At 39.6% G+C, this 19,374-nt stretch overlaps 1 protein-coding gene across 1 annotated transcript in view; it reads right to left on the reverse strand.

Moving 5' to 3' along the window:
* trpc7b (transient receptor potential cation channel, subfamily C, member 7b) overlaps nucleotides 1-19,374 on the reverse strand; it is a 69,436-nt gene that overhangs the window by 19,141 nt on the left and 30,921 nt on the right. The window contains exons 6-8 of the mRNA XM_086314761.1: nucleotides 18,601-18,834; nucleotides 15,513-15,777; nucleotides 285-480 (exon numbers count right to left, since the gene is read on the reverse strand). Of these exons, the coding sequence (XP_086170887.1) occupies nucleotides 285-480; nucleotides 15,513-15,777; nucleotides 18,601-18,834 (695 nt within the window). The remainder of the gene's footprint in view (nucleotides 1-284; nucleotides 481-15,512; nucleotides 15,778-18,600; nucleotides 18,835-19,374) is intronic.

Genomic DNA, 19,374 nt, shown 5'->3' on the forward strand with positions numbered 1-19,374 from the left:
TCTTAAATATCTCAGGTAAGAAAGTAAGTATTCATTTTTAGAACAAGCGTGACAAAAATCAGAAATGTAAAAATTATTTTAAAACCTTTTGGGTTTTTCTGGGATACTCATTTTATTATGCGTTTGATGTTTTTACTTGTTGCCACTGTATTGATCTCTTTGTTTTTTTAAGTAATGGTGCAATTCTCCTGCAGGCACAATCAGACACTCATACAAATGAACCTTATTGACTTGTTTACAATATTACACCCTTTTTCCATTGATCAACTATCCTGTTTTTGTACCTCTATCTCCTGGTAAGAGCTGTTGATCATGGCAATGAGCATGTTGAGAAGAACTACCACCATAGTGACATTATAGACTCCGTACAGCACGTAGCCAATGTTCTCTATGAACTTATGGTCATACTTCAGCACCACCGAAATCACTTCAGACAGCCCGAAGATTGACCAGAAAAGAGTCTTGAAACTCTCCTCTACCCTGCAGGAACAGAGAGAGATGTTGTAGCAGTCAGGAAATCAGCACATGCCAGTGACTACACATACAAAGCCCAACGCGTTACCAGCTAATTGCTGTTTCAGTCACACACATGCAAACACATGAAATGCATTTTAATGTTGTGGGATTTGTGAGGTGGCACTGATGAAATACCTGGTGAGTCATGTCCAATTTGAACACATTGCTACCCCATTTAGATCTCTCTCACACACACAAACACACACAAACACACTTATCTATAAATACAACCATATAGCACTGTATGTACCACACAAAGCAACACATCGAAAAAGCAGGGAAAAGTTCAGCTCCACAGTTTGAAAGATTGGTTTATAAATCTCTGTTCATTAAATTCTCAGCCTAGTCCTTCATCGACCTTTATTCAAAATAGAAACGTCGCTGCACTTAATAGAAAAAAAAAAAGATTTAAGATGAATGTGCATGTGATCCTTTCGGGGGTGTCAAGGTTATATCTAGAAAGAAAACATTTAAACTCAAATGCATTCAACGTTTTTAGGAATAATGGAAGTGAAATAAGTTTTTTCACGTTAAATGTCATACTGAATTATACTTCTCACTCTTGTGGTTGATGTATAATTCTTAACTCCACTTGACTCTACCTCTGACATTTAAGTATGATAACTGAAGCATGGCTAATGTTTCATTTAAAGCGTATAGTGCTTTGCTGTTTCTACTGAGATCCACACTCAAACTCTCAGTTCTGCCTGGAGGATCATTCTCTCACACTGACCCAATATGTGTTTAAGGGCCAGAGGGCTGAGAAAGGAAAACAAGGTGTAAAAAAAAAAAAAAAAAAAAAAAAAGCACAAAGCTGTGAGATCTCTGAACATTGACATTCATGAACATGTCTGCTGTTAAATATTCCACGAGTGGTATGCATGGGCTTGAGATGGCAGAGGGGGGCTCAGTGGGAAGGAGGGAGACGCCTGGTTGGATTGCTGGAGGGGTTGGTGGTGGGAGGAAGCTGTGGAATAGAAGATCTGTAGGTTCCTGGTTGAGAGCTATGGGTGTCATCCAAATTATCTTCTTTCAAAGAGACAGTGTTTCATTGGCACACAGAAAGGTAGGTGATGGCACCTGCTGGTGGCAAACAAGACACTCGCATGCATACCAAGATAGAAGCAGACAGAAACACACACAGACAGACTTTTTCCTCCTCTCTATCACACGTAAAAAACAGACTCCTTTGGGTACCTCAGGAATAACCTTTCAAGAAGAAAGCCAAACATACTCTTTAACCTTCAACACCAGATCAGTGAATTTTTATCTAAGAATATCTTCTATCATTGCCCTCCATACTTACTTCCAGAAAACATTAACCAGTGCGCAAAAATAACCTGAAAACCATTCTGGAATTACTTAAATACTACGAGAAACTGTTACAGTCTCATTGTTGCATCATGTTTTGCGTCGATCAACCTTGCACATTGTTGCTGCTGATTAGAAATGCTCCTCTTTAATGACTCGTTTTTTCATGCTGGCCTCTAAATATTGGCATGCAGTCACTATTGTTTTGTGCTGCTCTGATGATAGCTGAATAGTGTATATATGAGCAGCTAACCACATGGCAACAGCTTAATGCATTTAGGCATGTAGACATGGTCAAGATGCCATATTTAGGTTCAAACTGGGCATGGGAATGATGGGAAGAAAAGTGATTTAAGTGACGTTGAATGTGGCATGGTTATTGGTGTCTGAATGGCTGCTGTGAGTATTTCAGAAACTGCTGATCTACTGTGATTTTTCCACAAAACCATCTCTAGGCTTTACCATGAATGATCCAAAAAAAAAAAGAGTAAATATGAGCAGTAAAGCTTTGGGTTAAAATGCTTTGTTGATGTCAGAGGTTGGAGGAGAATCACCAGACTGCTTCGAACTGATAGGAGGGCAACAATAACTCAGATAACCACTCTGCATACCAAGGTATGCAGAAGAGGGTCTCTGAGCACACAACACGTCAAACCTTGAATCAGACCACACCACCTGCTACTCTTGACAGCTAAGAACAAAAAATTGTGGCCAAGAGTGTACCCAGGGTTAACCCCTTCCTATTTATTTTATATATCAACCGTCTGACTCAGTGTTATAAATGCTCATTTTCACTGTTATGCTGATGTCATAGCCATGTACCGATCTTTTGATGTATGCATCTGTTTATCACGGAGCACTCATCACAAACCCTAAAGCTACAGTTTGCTGACAATTTTCTGTGTTATTGTTATGGCTCATTTATTTAACATTATACCCTTTTTAGTAAGCTACATGAGGCACTTTAGAGTTGTCATGATTCAAGCAAATGGAAATTTTAACAGGTTCAGGAACATATCACTATGCATCAAGTAAGCAATTTCCTCTGTACTCTCAATGTAAATATACATATCAGGAACAACGTGGAAGCATGCAAATATCTGCCCCCATCTCATCAGGATACTTAATAAGTACTTGGGAAAATGTGCATCGTACAGAGGGGTACAAATTACTGGCATAAGCATCAACATATTGCAGTGGCATCAATGACTGAAGGTGTCTGTAAAGAGAAACACATTGAAAAGCATTTACAGCAGTTCTTAGGTGGTTTTCTTCTTTGTGTTGTTACGATAGAGGCTCCAGGCATCAGACAGGCAATTGCTCTGAGGGGAAGGCTCTTTTCAACAGTATCATCTCCTCACTCACTATTCACGTCACACACATCCAGAAGCCAATCGTGCAATCAGGAGAGGAGAGGAAGGTGATTTTGGTGGACTTCCCTTGAAAACCTGTTATTTTGATCCTTCTCTCTTTTAATAATGGCTTGTCACTTATCTGAAGCCTCTCTTTCAAGATTAAAAAAAACACACACACACACACACAGACTTTCCTGTCTTTGAAATTTGAAAGAAAACAAAAAGGAGGACAATTATCTTCTCTAGATCATATTGTATCCCAATTATCTTTGAAATCAAATTATTCTTCCAATTATTCTTCCAGGTCTCCTTTCTGGCGCTGTGAAATGCTCACTCGATTTAGATTTTCATGTCCCTAAAATTCAAGTACAGATAATGATGAAGGGCATTGTTCCAGCTAACATTAAGGCCCCATTATACCAGACATTCACAGGAACACACACAATTAAAATCTAGCACTCGTTACACAGTAGACTATTTATATTCCATGTCCATCTGTTTGCCTAGGCAGATTGTGAGTTTAACATAACATCCAAAAATGTGGGTGATATTTACAAGTGGACAGTGTCAGTGAAAGTGAACCCCTTCTTGTCATGTCAACTATGTAAAAATATAAGGCTACATACATGCACCTCACTTCTATCAACCCTTATGTGAATTGAACATGGAGTCACATGTAGAGTATTTAAGCGAGCTGCATTTCTTTTATACTGGATTATACTGATGCATGGGCAGCCAGTGTCGCTGTGCATCCTCATTTGTTTTGCTTGCTTTGTTTTCAGCTTATTTAATTCACTCAAATCTGTGTGAGATGCCTCTCAGGGAGAAAGTGCAATTATGGAGAATTTAAATGTATCCTTGGAGATCAACGGGACTGATAAATTTGAATTTGTGTTTCGCTAATGTCAGCTAAGGTTCCGGTCATGTGTGTATTATTTAATACCCTGTTACGGAGATGGATGAGATGCTTGGTGCTCTGGATAATGGAACATTTTTTAGCAACCTAAGAATCAGATTATTTCATTTCAAACCAGTGTGTCTGTATGTGTGTGTGTGTGTGCGTGTGTTTTACAATAGGGTTGTACAATAGGCAGTGAATCAGCAGGGACAGTCGGCATCTTGAAACGGCTATGAATTGTGTGTTATTATCTGTTATTAAGAGTGGCAGCTCCCTGTAGGCTGCATGCAGCATGACGACTACACCACACATGTACAGATACTCACACACAACAGTGTTTCCATCAAGCCAACACTCTTCTCTGACTTGTATCCATCACTTTAAAAGACATTACATTAACATTTAACCTCATTCATATCCTGGAGAGGTGCTCTAACCTTAAATTAAGTCTTCAATCTAAAAATTCGGGAGTTTTTGTCCCCAGAAAGACGCTCATTTGCCGCAGTGTGACTATGTAATCAGATTTATGTCCCCACAACATCAGCACACACACACACACACACACACACACACACACACACACACACACACACACACACACACACACACACACACACACACACACACACACACACACACACACAATCTTGCTCTTTCTCTCTCCCTCCTTACCACACTCATGCTGCCTGGATATGTGTGTGGGAGACTGGTGAGTCACCTCGGCTCTGCAGGAGCAGCCCCAAACCCAATCACCAGCAGGCCCAAATCAACCTCTCTGCCCCAGAGACATGCTCTCAGTCTCTCTCTCTGTCTCTCTTGCGTTATGCTTGGAACTCTCGTTGTCTTTGCTCCTCCTCTCCTGCTATCATCTTTGTCTCTTGTTTAGCTGCTCTATCACTCTCCCCTATTTTCTCATTATATTGCCATTGCCATTGCTTTTATATCTTTCTCCACATCGTCCTCTCTCCCTCCCACTCGCTATTTCCATCTTTCATCCCTACAGCTTTTAGCTATTTCTGTCACTCAATCTATTCTTTTGATGTATACGTTTCTTTTTTCAATATTTTTCTCCTCGTGTATTTCTCATCGTTGTTTAATCTGCAGCAATACTTTCACTGGCCAAATGAATAAATGTAAATGTAGCCAACTGTTCCCCTTTCTGTGTCTCTGAATCTTTCTGACTCTCTCTCTCTGTCTGCCCTTCAGTCATTAGTAATATATTAAATTCTCCTTCCCAATCACTACTCCTCTACTCTCCTCAGTTCTCCTCTTCTTTCCCCTCCTCAGTTCTCCTCTCTTCTTCTCTCCTATCCTCTCTTGTTCTGCAAACAGATAAGTGCTCAGACAAATACAGATTAAACATCTTTAAATAGAAAATTCTGTTTAACTTTCTACCTATTACACCAAAAGAGCTGTCACTATGGTGACAAAAGGGTGGGACACTTCCCACCTCAGGTTTTAATGACTGAACGAATGCCACTCCTAAGAGATTCCTGCATGTGTGTACGTGTGCTTGTTGCTGTTTCTGATACACAAACAACAAAGCAGTGGGGAAAAAAGCATGGGGAAGTGAACAAAAACAAAAACACAGACTGAATCTGTGTGTCTGTTTATGAGTGTGTTCACACTGGTGTGACAGACAGTGAGATACAAAATGAGGCAGAAAGTGAGCAACGCAAAACAGGGATGTGCTGGTGTGTATCTTCAGGCAAGCTGTGATAGAAATCTTATTAAGCAGGGAATACAAGACCACAAGATGAGCAATTAAGAGGCTTTTGCTAGTGAATCAAGCACAAGATCAACTTTTTTAATTTGCTTGTTCCCTCACTGTCTGTCTGTTTTTCTGCCTCTGTGTCAGTGTACGGTTTATACTATTTCATAAGCATTGGCACTGTTTGGTTATGAAAATGTGTGATATCGGTTACGTTCTTTCTTTGCACTTTTCATTTACCAGTAAAAATGTGAACTGGTCGTTTGTTAATTCTTTCCCTGAAGCTGCAAATATCTCGTCATAGCTTAGCAAAGAAGGCAAGCTTTGAGTTTCTCCACATGTTATAGAAGTGTGTATTAGACAAAGGTCTAGGAGAAAGAATTTTATTTATTATGATCACAACTCTAGCAAATTAATTACCTTCATAAGAAAAAATAGCCTGCCATTTTTGTTGGTCAGTACTTTCTTTTTGTTTAAGTAGCATAGTCAGTATGGACATTTGTATATATTAAAATATGTGTCCTTGTTGACGAAGAAGAGAACCCACCAGCACAACAAAAGCTACAGAATGAAGATGGAGACCAATGCAACTGCCACGACAGCACCTACACAACTCACTGATCAAAAAAAATCAGTAGTGGAGTTGAGAAAGGAAGTACTTTGTACTAATAATAGTACCAATGTTAAATCCTATTGTAACATTAGGAGGCTACTCAGCAACCATCCCAGCATTTTAGTCTGTGTTTTCTAAATAAAATATAATGTTAATATTTTAAATAAACAACCTGATTTAAAATTATTTTAAAATCAATGAGTTTATGTCCAATTTTCTGTTCAAATTCAATTGAATATTTTTTATAATGCACCAAATCACAACATCAGTCACCTCAAAGCACTTTATGTAGTAAGGTATAAACCCTACATGTACAAGTATGTGAAATAATCCTTTTGGTTGTGTTGTTTTAAATTAGGGGTTTAAAAGTCATAACAAAGAATCAAGTATTTACTGGTATTGATATAGGCCATTCAATTTCTGCTATCATTACATCCTTTGTTTAAAAAAATCAGCCTGAAACATCATCATTCAAAAGGGCTTCTTCTTTAAAAATCAATAGCAAATGTCTGGAAATTATACTGGAGCGTTAGCCTAATGAAATGAAGCTTCTTAATGTAGCTGAAATTAAATGAATTTCATTGCAAACAATTATTGTCAGACAGCAAAATTTCAGATGGACTAAATCTCACCAGAGGGAAATTGAATGCTTGACATAATTTGTCATGATAATGGAAGACGTTACTGAAAAACACTGAATACTGCCAGAAAGTCTAAAGCATTGCCACTGACATTTCAAATCCCTTACTGGTCACAGCACATGAATGAATTCTTTCTCTGTTACTTTTGTGCCTCTCTTCTTTCTGTCGGGCTCGCCTTAATTATAATTGTGTCTCCCCTTCTTATTTTGACATTCAGATGTGCTTGACTGGTAAAGGCTGAACATGACACATCTGCCTCGCCTTCAGAGCTAATAAATTCTCCCTTTTGCTCTCACTTTGACTCTGACGTCTCTCACACAACCTCTTATCTACTATACACACATCCCCTTTCTTCCACAAAGATCCCTCTCTCCTCTCTACCCCTCCACTCCCGTACATCACCTCAGACCTTCTTTCATGGTTCCTTTGTTTTTTCCTCTTCCTCTCCAAAAATCCCCCCAGTCTGCACTTTGTTTTCAAACTCCTGCCTGCATCTTCAGGCATGTAAATCTAAGTGCTATTTTTTACTCTCCTCTTTGGCCTGATTCTCATCACTGCTGGTTCTTCTCTGTTCACGCTGCATTACACCTTATGCATTATCACTTTATATACACGTTTAGTCTCGGATGCCTCTCATCTTGTATTTATGTGTGGCATTACAAATGAAATACACACTCTTATAAAAGCAACTTCAATATGGTGACATGCCTTTAAAGGTCATTATGGTATATAAAATTTAAGTAAATTGGCAATAATGATCAAATGCTGAAAAAAATGTAGGTAACAGGATTTATTTCACAGTACTTGCATTCTGATTTCTTCCCACCTTGTCAAACGATAATGCTGAGTCTCTGCTAAGCCTGTGTGGTTGCTCAGTCTGCGTGACCTTCTCTCATTCTCTCCTGTTGTCTCTCTCCCTTCTTCTTCTTCCTCCTTTGTCTACGTATTCTGGCTGGTCTCCCGCGTTTTGCCTGAACAACGAGCCAAGCCAAAAACACCCTCCTCTGCAACGTTCCCTATGGTTCTCTTCTCATCCCTCATCCCTGCCATCTTCCTCTGTCCTCCTCTTCTACATTCACTTACTTTGTTGCACTGCTGTTAGCCGTCCCTGTGATTCTGCTACATTTATTCCACTGTTTTACTTCACCATTTGTATACTGTAATCGACATTTTGATTTTGATTTTCAAGGTCCTTGACACACCGCTATGTCTTTCTGTTTTAGTTTTCCCGTAAGATTTAATCCCATCTCCATCCATCTCATTTTATTCAGCTTTTACCTTCCCTGTCCTTCTCGCCTCTGTTTTCTTCCATGTCTGTGCAGTGTTGTCATGCATGACTAACTGGAAAATAGAGGCAGGTCCAGGGCTCTATCACCACTGCCCAAATCAAAAGCGTGTGTGTGTGTGTGTGTGTGTGTAAACTGATTTGTACATAAATGTTTGTAATGTCTGTATAAGCACCTAGTATGTAAACACAAACACAGCAAGGATGTGTGTGTGTGTGTGTTACAGTGTATTTGCACTTGTGAAAAAATAACTGTGTGGGCTCTTAACAAAGAGCTTTTTGGGTTTTTTTTTTTTAAAATGTGTGAGTCAGAAGTGTCTTCACACCTCAGGAGATAGGGTCCGGTGTGTGGCTATTACAGCTCAGTCCCCATTAAGCCTTATCAAGCTGTGTGTTTATGTGAGTCAGTTTTTGCTCTAGTGTCACTGAGTATATATGTGTGAGGAAAAACGATATCCTCAGCTTCACTCCTCTCTCATATGCTGCTTCTTCCTTTCACATCCCTCCCACTGTGTCCCAGCTTGAGTAGTACACCTTTTGCTGCAGAGACTAGCAGAGTACTTAAATTACCTTTTCGTCGTAACGACTAACACAATAGTTTTACAATTCAAGTGAGCAGTTTTATACTTTTTCAAAAAAGAAATCTGTTACTGTTAATATTTGCCCCCATTTTCCTGTCTCTTTTGTGGCAGATAGTGCCATATAAGCAGAAGATATCCAATTTTGCTCTTGTGTCAGCGCACATGTGTACTTCAGCCAGTGATATGGGACAGATAAAAGCATTTATGTAGTTGAAGTATTAGCTTCATTTTAGAGTTTTTGAGTGGAAACTTTACAGTGAAATGTAAATTATCTCGAGGTGACAAGTGTCTGCCAGCTGAGAGAGCTGAAAGAGAACCATTTCTAATTTTTAAGAAGCACCAGTAAACTAAGTACAGCTTCACAACACAAGCAGAGAGGCCCATTGAGTATAACAGCTCCCGTTTAGAAAGCTAATGCTGTTACTTTGAGGGCAATTGAGATCCTTGTCACTCATCACGTGGTGGAGAAGATGCTGCCATTGTCAACTCGCCATTTAGTAGTGTAGAGTTACAGGAGAGAAGATTTTTGCCAAAGATCTCTTAATAATATGAACATAGATTAAGTGTTTTCTTGCTACTATCTAAATGCTGAGATGCCCTCAGAAATTCATTTACCAGGTATACCTGCTTAGCTGCTCATCAATGCAAATGTCTATCATCCATGTGGCAGTGACTCAATCCGCTTAGGCATGTAGACAAGATCAGGACAATCTGCTGAAGTTCAAACCGAGCATCTAAAAGGGGAAGAAAGGTGACTTTTAATCTGACTATTTCAGAAACTGCGGATCTACTGGGATTTTTCCTGCACAACCATTTCTATGGTTTACAGAATGGTCTGAAAAAGAAATATCCAGTGGGTGACAGTTCTCTTGGCATCCTTGTTGATGCTAGAGGTCAGAGGAGGATGGAAAGACTGCTTCGAGCTGATAAGATAATAACTCAGATAACTACTTATTACAACCAAGATATGCACAAGAGCATTGAGTGCACAGCATGTTGAATCTTGAAGCAGATGGGCTACATAAGTAGAACACATTGCATGCCACTTCTGCCAGCTAAACCAGGAAACTGAGGCTACAATTTGTACTGACTCACTAAAATTCAGCAACAGAAGATTGAAAAAATGTTGCCTGGTTGCAAGGACCCTGGACGCATGGATTCTGGCTTTTATCAACAATTCAGGCTGGCAGTGGTGGTGTAACTATGTGGGGGCTTTTTTGGCATACTATGGGCCCTTAGTACATTTGAAGAATTTAAATACCACATCCCACCTGAGCATTGTTGCTAATCATGACCATCCATTTAAAAAAAACTATTTTTTATCACTTTTTAAAAGTTCTGTTTCTTCGTTATTCTGTTTCTTTTCCCTCTGGGACCGTGTGTACATCATTTCGTTCCACCTCATGTAAACATGTGATGCGAATGACAATAAAGCTCCTTGAATCCTTGAATGAGCTCAATACACTGAAATGGCTCTTTTAGACAAGGTCACCAGATTTGAGTCTAATGAGAGATTTTGACGCCCTTTTTACACCCTTGTGTTTTTTGGATCTTTGCTTATTTAGGGCTTATAAGCGACTGAAGGTTGCTTTTGTTTAAGCGATTTCGCCTCCTGCATTTGGGTCCATACTACTGACATGATCATTATAGATATTAGATAACATGGTGGGAGTATATGACACAAGACACTTGTTTTGTTTGTGTTCTTAAAATGTTTCCCACACCTATTGGTCGTATGGTGATCATATGCTATTCCCTGCAAAGTTTTAAGTTACTTTTAGGTGGTCATACTATAATCAAGCTACTGTTAATCCATGACGATGTTTAGTGTGTGAGCACTAAGCAAGAGTGCTCACACACTAAACAGCAAAAAAGTCCAAAAAAAGGTTATGAATTTAGTTAAACTACCCACAAGCTGCTGCAAACAGCAAGTGCTCTGCTGGATGGCGAGGAACAAAAGACATGGATGGGGCAGTGTCTTTTGAAGGGAGAGAAAGGCATAGAAAATACATAATGCACAGATAGATGGCATTTATATATATATATAAAAATAATAATAATAACAAAAACAAATAGTGTCTCTCTGCACAGTTTAGTCCTGGCATTGCTCTGACAAGCGCTCTTTGGACTAGGTGAGAATGTGAGACTGACCTCTGGTGGCTGAACTGACAACAACAGAATTTAAGATTTTTGCCATTTGAAAAGCATCTTTATACAGCTCCCCCAGCCAGAGTATGCAATCAAGAGTCCAGAATTCATGGACAACCTCCCCCTTGCTCCCTTCCAGCCACCCACCCACCCAAATGCAGTCAGAGGTTGATAAAATGAGCAGAAGTTGAGAGATTTTAAAAAAAAAATCAGCCTTGATGTGGATCTCTAAAGCAGAGGAGTGAAGTGATAAGAGGACAATGGACAGAGCTGGATCACACACTCGCAAAGGAAATGACTGTGTCTTTTTTTGTACTTGTTCCTGGGTTTTTGAGAAGTCTACATTATGTCGGCATGTCGGGTTGTGGCCATCTTTCACCATTTCAACCCCATTAGACTCTGTTTCTACAGGTGAAATCGCCTTTCTGTCAGCTAACTCTTTGCTCTGTCTGCCTGCTCATCACGTTGCCTGAATCTCTGGCTCCATGCATGCAGCCAAGCAGAACCCACAGCCTTATGAGACCCTATGCTGAGGCTCAGCAGAGGGGTTACTGTATATGCACAGCATAGAAGTGTAAAGTGAGTCAGCATGGAGAGGCAGAGCCCGCACACTAGAAGTCTGGACACACACCTTTCATCATCAGGGATTCTAAGGTAAGGCATTTAAGGCAAATGCTCAGTGGGCCATAAAGTTGGTAATTACTCCCGGGTACACATACATCACGGCTGATAGGGACATATGAGGACAGGGTGTAAACAAATAACAGGGAATTCCTATCACTGCTTCTGGTATTTGATATCATCTGTTTTTATGTTTCGACCCCAGCTAGTTTTAGTCTTTCTTTTAGATATTTGACTGTTTTTATTTGGTTTTATCTATAGCTTATGCATTTTTATTATTTAGTTCCAGTGTACAGCACTTTGTGTCAGCTGTGGTTGTTTTAAAGTTCTCTATAAATAAAGATGAAATTGTATGGTATGTTGCTTTAAGCTGTGAATACTAATTACACTGTGTAACTTTGTTGAGAAGAATTTAATAGTTTTCTTTCCAGTGGTCAGCAGCTCTGGCCACTAAAAGATGTCAAAAAAAACAAAACAGGGAAAAAATGCAAAATGAGGATGAAAACAGTGTCAGTAAATGACTTCAAAATAAGGCAGAACTGTGCTCTTAGCGTAGCTTTTATTACATTACAATTTGGGTAAAAACATTTATCTGGCAGGCAGGAGGGTAGCCTATTGAGATTTACTCCCTGAACAGATTTTTTACCTGCTTTTGGCACTTAGCAGTGTTCATTCTGGATTTTGTAGACTGATACTTTTGAACCAAATGGACATGTAGACCTAAAAGCACGGTGGTGGACTGACAGGTGTACAAGCAGATTAGACGGCAGGCAGGCAGATGAATATCAAACAGTCTGACATGGTTGATTCTGCCAGGGACACTGAATTATAATCACTGCACAGCTGGCCAAAACGAAAACGGTAATAATACTCTGCTAAGGTTATCCTAACAATATGCAGTCTAATTTTTCATCTGTGGTTGTGTTGCGGTGATAAACTGCTGTACAAGCAACAGCAAATAAGATCACAGCACAAGCTGGCAAAAATCATGCTGCACTAAATCTACAAATTAGATTTGGGCTCGTTAGCAAAACTCAACAAATATCCCAGGCTCTCTTTAAACTAGGAGGGTGAATAAAGCAAGACAAAAAAAGCAATGAAAGAATTTTCCTGTATTTTCAGTAAATAAGAGAACAGTATATACCAGAGTAATTACAAACCAACTTGTAACACATGATTTGCTTTACTGGATTGAGCAGATATATTGTAATGTGAGCTATTTAAATCTGTAGATGTCTTTCTCTCAGAAAATGAGTAATGATAGGTGACAGAGCGAGACCTCAGAGAGTGTTTTCTTTCTCAGATGAGTGATGATAAACAGAATGATTCTGTCAGCAATCTAAGACAGATAACTTTCCTCCAAATATCCGACAATGACAGTGAAACATCCGCTGCCACTTTGATCGCAGCTGATAGGAAAGGATGGGTGAGCAGAGACACGGAGAAGCTAAAATGAAGAAAAAAAGGCAGAATAACTAAGATTGAGACTGATTTGTTGAAGCATCCAGTTGCTTTATAAGCAGATTTATACTGCAAAACAAATGATTTGTATGAAAGTGAATTAACAGGGGTGGCTGATACTGAAAAAGTGAAGTGAAAACATATTTTAAAAATTGTATGGGTGGTTTATGGCACCAGATGGTTAGTACAAGTTGTTCAGCTAAATGGTGCATTTCCATATTTAAAATGAATGACCCTGATAATACCATGAATGCAGCACTTAAGGAAGTGAAGTGCATTCAAAAAGCAGAATTTCAACTGCATGATTTTTAATTATGGAACATCAGAGTTCATCCTGGTTAGTTTGTGTGTGCAGAATGAGGACTAATAGCAAGAGGGTGCAAGAGGATATGTACATACTGTACATATTTAAAAAAGGGTTCATTTCTAAATGATTACAACTCATTCAGATGGTGTAAGTACTATACTTCTCTTGGTCTTGTTCAGTAGACGCCACATATCACAATCATCGGGATGACTGCTGATTTGATACCTGTCCAGATGATGATCATCATCATCGACACCCTCCGTGTGAGGGTAATTGCTGAAAAAAGGCTGGCTGTTCAGAGAGTGCCCAGTCGAAGAATATTAATGTTGAAAAAAAAAAAGCCTATAATCTGGAGAGCTTCATGGGGATGGATGAGGCTGGTGTCAGTGCAACAAGAGCCACCATACACAGACATCTTCAGGAGAGGGGCAACAACTGTTGCATTCATATCAAGCCAGTCCTGAATGAGAGCCTGAGCCAGAAATGTCTGTCGATTAAGGATGAAAACAACTGAATTGCTGGCGAAGTCCTCTATTCAGATGAAAGTCAATTTTGCATTTCATTCAGAAATCAAGGTCCTAAAGTCTGGTGATTAGAGAGGCACAGAATCCAATGTGTTTTAAGTTTAGAGTGAATTTTCCACAGTCTGTGATGATTTGCGATGCCTGTCATCTGCCGGTGCTAGTGGTGGTTGGTCCGCTGTGTTTTAAGTCCAAAGACAATGCAGCTACCAGGAGATTTTAGAGCTTTTCATCCTTCAAGCTGTATGGAGATGCACGTTAACGTTTTCAGCGGGACTTAGGTTTGGCACACTGGGCAGGTGCTATTTCCACATGGTTTCCTGACCATATTATTACTATGCTTGTTTGGCTAACTATCTCACCTGACCGGCATCACATAGATAATCTGTTGGGCACTATTAAGAGGAAGATGAGAAACAGCTGAATTACAAATACAGAGAAGCTGAAAACCAGTATCAAAGCAGCCTGGACATCAGTAACAGTGCCACAAGCTGATCACCTCCATGCCATGCTGCATTAATGCAAGAACTCTTAGTAAAGAAGCCCTAACAGAGCATTGACTGTATACAGAAGTTGGATATTCTTGTACTGTAAATCCAGTTTTAATTAATCATAGTAAATATTCTAATAATCTGAGATACTGGATTTATGATTTACAGGAAGCTATAAGCCATAATCATCAAAATGAAAACAAAAAAGCTTAAAATATTTTACTTTGCATGAAGAATATAGTATAAAGAACAAGGATAAAGACAGAACACTGTCTACTTTCTGGTTATTAGAGCCCACTGCGTCTTGCCTGGCACAAATATGGAGCAGGCTCTCCTCGCTGCTTTTGTTGCTTTGATATGCTCAAATCTTAGTAGTAGGTCGAAATGCTTGGCCTCATAAATAACCAGTTGCCGTATCATTTTCCTTCCAGACAGTACTGGCCTTGAAATGATATCAATATTGATGCAATTCCCAGAGCTCAGATTGAATCTGACATTGATATCTCTTACTGTGATGTCAGTTTCATTTCATTTTTCTTTTGGTCACGGTAGCAGAGTGGTTTGCTCAGTAAACACAAAATGGTGATAGGGAAATGACTGGTGTCATATCCACAATGTTGTTAAAGCTATGAAATCAAATCACAGTTCACCAGTGTCTTGAGATTTTAGTAACAGTGTATCCAATTCACTTTCTCAATATTATATTTAACCAAATAGACCGATTGCCTGAGGGTAGATTAAAGTTCGATCTCTGCTTCTGATAAGACGCCACAGATTTAATGAACGACCTCAGTCAAAAGGGCATGTCTTATACTGTCCTTGGGGTGCTTTAACTTTAATACTTTAACAGATTTGTTTTTTCCCTTTTGCCGTCTTATGTAAAATGATCAGTGCGGGGTTGTGTTTTAAAATGCTGCACCATATTTCTGAAAAGTTTTGGAGAAGTGAAAGGGACAAAGTTTCAGAAATGGAGAGAGATGGTCAGACCACACATAGTCACACACATTCTCCCAGCATATACTACTCCACTCCGACAGCCAGGTATAACTCACGTGGTGAAGGCAGGGTTGTACTTTGCTCCGAGGTAATATGAGTACAGGTTGAACATGCCGATCATGAAGGCCACAAACACCATGATGAAAATAACCATAAACTTGAAGATGTCCTTGACTGTGCGCCCCAGTGAAATCTGCAGGGGTCCAAAGCTCTCATTGGCTGGCAGTATGTAGGCGATGCGAGAGAAGCTCAGAACGACGGCGATGGCGTACAGGCCTTCTGAGATGATCTGAGGATCTGATGGGCGCCACTTGTTTCTGGCTGAAGGGAGAATAAGCCACAGAATGGTTGCTTTGTAATATTATAATTTTATTAGCAAATCAGACATTAAAAGGGATCTTTGGCCATTTTTTTTCACCTAATTAACTACACTAAATAAAATCTGATATGTTAAACAAACTCTGTAATTAGTGCTGAAATGATATTCATATTCGGTTCGAGCCCCGGCTTGGACAGTCTTGGTCGTTGTGTCCTTGGGCAAGACACTTCACCCGTTGCCTACTGGTGGTGGTCAGAGGGCCCGGTGGTGCCAGTGTCCGGCAGCCTCGCCTCTGTCAGTGTGCCCCAGGGTGGCTGTGGCTACAATGTAGCTTGCCATCACCAGTGTGTGAATGTGTGTGCGAATGGGTGGATGACTGGATATGTAAAGCGCTTTGGGGTCCTTAGGGACTGGTAAAGTGCTATATAAATACAGGCCATTTACCATATTTTAATTCAGAAGCCAGCTTGGAGGGATTCAAGATTTAAATATCTGCTAATAACTGTTTCAAACTGTTGCTGATGCTGAATATGTACTAGCACTTTATAAACCAAATATTAAACGTTACATAAGAAGGGGTTAAAGCGGTGTTACCTTAAACTCTACTGTGCACATGCAGTTTGTCACTCATCGTCCCATTGCTTGCTATTCAAAGTCTTTCTGGTTACAACGCACTGAGTAAACCTCTGGTTGTAGTGCGATCCAAATGTTTGTAAGATATGTTTCTATGAAGAATAATCTCAGCTTTAAGAAGCACGGATTTCGACGAAGGAGACGGTGCAGTAAGAAGATGGATTAAGTGAGGAATGGAAAAACGAAAGTCAGAGTAAAAGTTTGAAGAGAAGAGCGAGTGGAGCAAGAGGAGGGAAAGAAATTAGTCTGAGCTGTGTGGACGGCAAAGGGAAGGGATAAAGGGATAGTGTGTCCAAGGAGAAGTAAGGACAGCTAGAGAGAGGGAGATCAGGAAATAACTGAGATATCAAAGGAGACTGATGTGGCTAGGTGGCAATGTAAGATACAAGAGAGATGAGTCAAATAAAAGAAAAAGAGCTTCCATTTCACTATTTTATCAAAATCATAGTTTATTAGTATAACATTTTCACACCTTTACAGATATTGGGACATTTAGGGGAAGGTTTATGAGGATTATATGTGAGAGTGCAGTAATAGAACCTTTATCGATTTATTGATATGTCATGACAGAGTCAGGCCACCAGATGACAGCACTGATGAAGGTTCTATTAGTGGACCGCTAAGTGCACAGTGCAGTGGGCTGCAGCCTGTGGCAGGGTTTGCTATGGTGGAGGCATGTTTTTGTTCTGGTGTTTAACTGAATGCATGCTTATCATTCAGGGATTAAAGATAATGTTGATTTTTTTGTCATTCTTTTTTTTACTCATTCTGGTCATCTGACTGCAGTAGCATGTGTGTAGCAGCAAATCAACCATTGCAGGGATTGTTTTATTACTGTGAAGATCTCCAGGTGACAACCCCAATTCTGAAGGAGTAGTGATGCTGCATAAAACGTAATTAAAAAGAGAACTAACCCAGATTTTATTCACAACGGAACAAACAAAACATATCAAATTTTAGAGAGAGAAAATGCAGTGTTTTAGAAAAAATATTAGCTCATTTTGAATTTGATGCCAACAAACATGGCTCAAAAAAGCTGAGACAGGATGATGTTTACCACCAGATGTTTACTTATTAAAAGAAGAGTGGATGCAACCACTCTTCTTTTAACAAGTAAACATCTGGTAACTGAAAAGACCAGTTTTCTGTTCCATGATGTGCCAAGTTTTTTCAGTTCCTGAAAGGTCTGTACTACAGAGGGTCGAGTTTAGCATCTGGATTCGTCTACTATGAAGTTGTAATAGCTTTAATATTCTCTCTCATAAATATGTAAAGCCTTCCCTGAAAAAAGATGTCATCTGGGTGGCAGCATATGTTGATTTAAAACCTGTATATACCTTTTAGGACTGATGGTGCCTTTCCAGATGTGCAGGTTGCCAGTACCACAACTAAAGCAACCTCATACCATCAGTGATGTTCATTTTAAGTTCACTTTGGTCCAGACATGATGGCACATTTATTCACATATTGTTTCTTCTTTGCATGACAGACCTTTAACCTGTATTGTAGTTGGCTATTGAGCTCACGCATGTCATGATTTCCATGGCAGAATCACACCTTGTTTGAATGCAGTGCTGCCTGAGGGGCATTCCAATATTGATTTTCAGCCTCATCTCTGATTTTTCCAGATTCTCTGACTCCTTTGATTAGATATTCGACATCTTCACAATTTTCCACAGGGGAGCATTATTCTGATATTGTTCTACAATTTGTAGATGCGTTTGTTTGTTTTTTTGCAGATTGGTGAACCTCTGCTCATCTTCTGAGAAACTCTGCCTTTCTAAGATGCTCTGTTTATACCCACTCATGTTGCTGACCTGTCGCCAGTTACCCTAATTAGATGCAAAATGCTCCTCAAGCTGTTTCTTTTTACAACCACTTCCCTTTTCAGCCTTTTTGTTACCCCCTGTCAAATCTTCTTTTGATTGGTGCCATCAAATTCAAAATGAGCCAATATATTTTGGAAAACGGTTGCGGATCTAAAGAAATACATTTTCAGCTTCAAGTATCATGTGCAGTCCGGGTTTCTGTAATTAATGGCGTTTTTGCACTCATCTAATTTGCTATTCCTTATCAGTGACTGATGTAGCCCAACACTGATTCAAGCACCTCTATATAATATTGATAACAATATCTATAATATAAATGTAGCTTATATTTAACTTACATGATTCTTTTTATTGACTACTCACCGTAAGTGAAATAAGCCACTTCATCAGGCAGTGAGGCGTTGCTGAGGTCGTCATCTGGTACATGCATGTCGACATATTGCTGGGCCTTGGATGCCTTCAGGAATGCCATGAAGCGTGCCGTGAAGGATGCCACGAAGATGGATAACATACCAAAGTCCAGAACATTCCAAAGGTGCATGACATACTCCCTGGGTCCGTCACTCCAGATCTCCTTGCACTCTGACCAAATCATGCCTGAACATAAAAGACACATATAGACAAAAATAACACAAAAATAAGGAGGCCATTGCCAGCACTTATATAGGGATGCATAAATGAAGCACGTACAAACAGATGTCGACAACAAAGCTTGTAATTGAAAATGAACCACTCAGACGTGTGGCACTTACAGATCAGGTGGATGCAAACACATACACACTCCATTCTCTATTTGGAGCCAAAACACAGTTAAAATTGCCTAGAGAGAAGGCGCCCTGATCAGTATCATCTCTCTAACAATTACTGGGCCTTCAAAGCATGCTACCGGAATTACAATTACCACATCTAACTAAGCCACCACTCAATGCACACACATACACTCACAGATTCATGTAGATAAACAGTCACATGTGCAGCGGCTGCTAAAAATTTACTGTAGATGGGGAAAAAAATGTTGCCATTACATATAAACAAATAAAAACAGAGGCACATGTGCACCAACATACACAGACCACACACATAATATTGTTAGAGTGTGTGCATGAGCGGAAGCAGATGGGAAGCAGCTGAGCTCTG

The sequence above is a fragment of the Aulonocara sp. 'chitande type north' Nkhata Bay genome, linkage group LG2 (genome assembly GCF_057382095.1).
Source record: "Aulonocara sp. 'chitande type north' Nkhata Bay isolate Kocher_YH1m ecotype deep benthic linkage group LG2, A_spYH_male_GT1.1, whole genome shotgun sequence".
Classification (NCBI taxonomy): domain Eukaryota; kingdom Metazoa; phylum Chordata; class Actinopteri; order Cichliformes; family Cichlidae; genus Aulonocara; species Aulonocara sp. 'chitande type north' Nkhata Bay.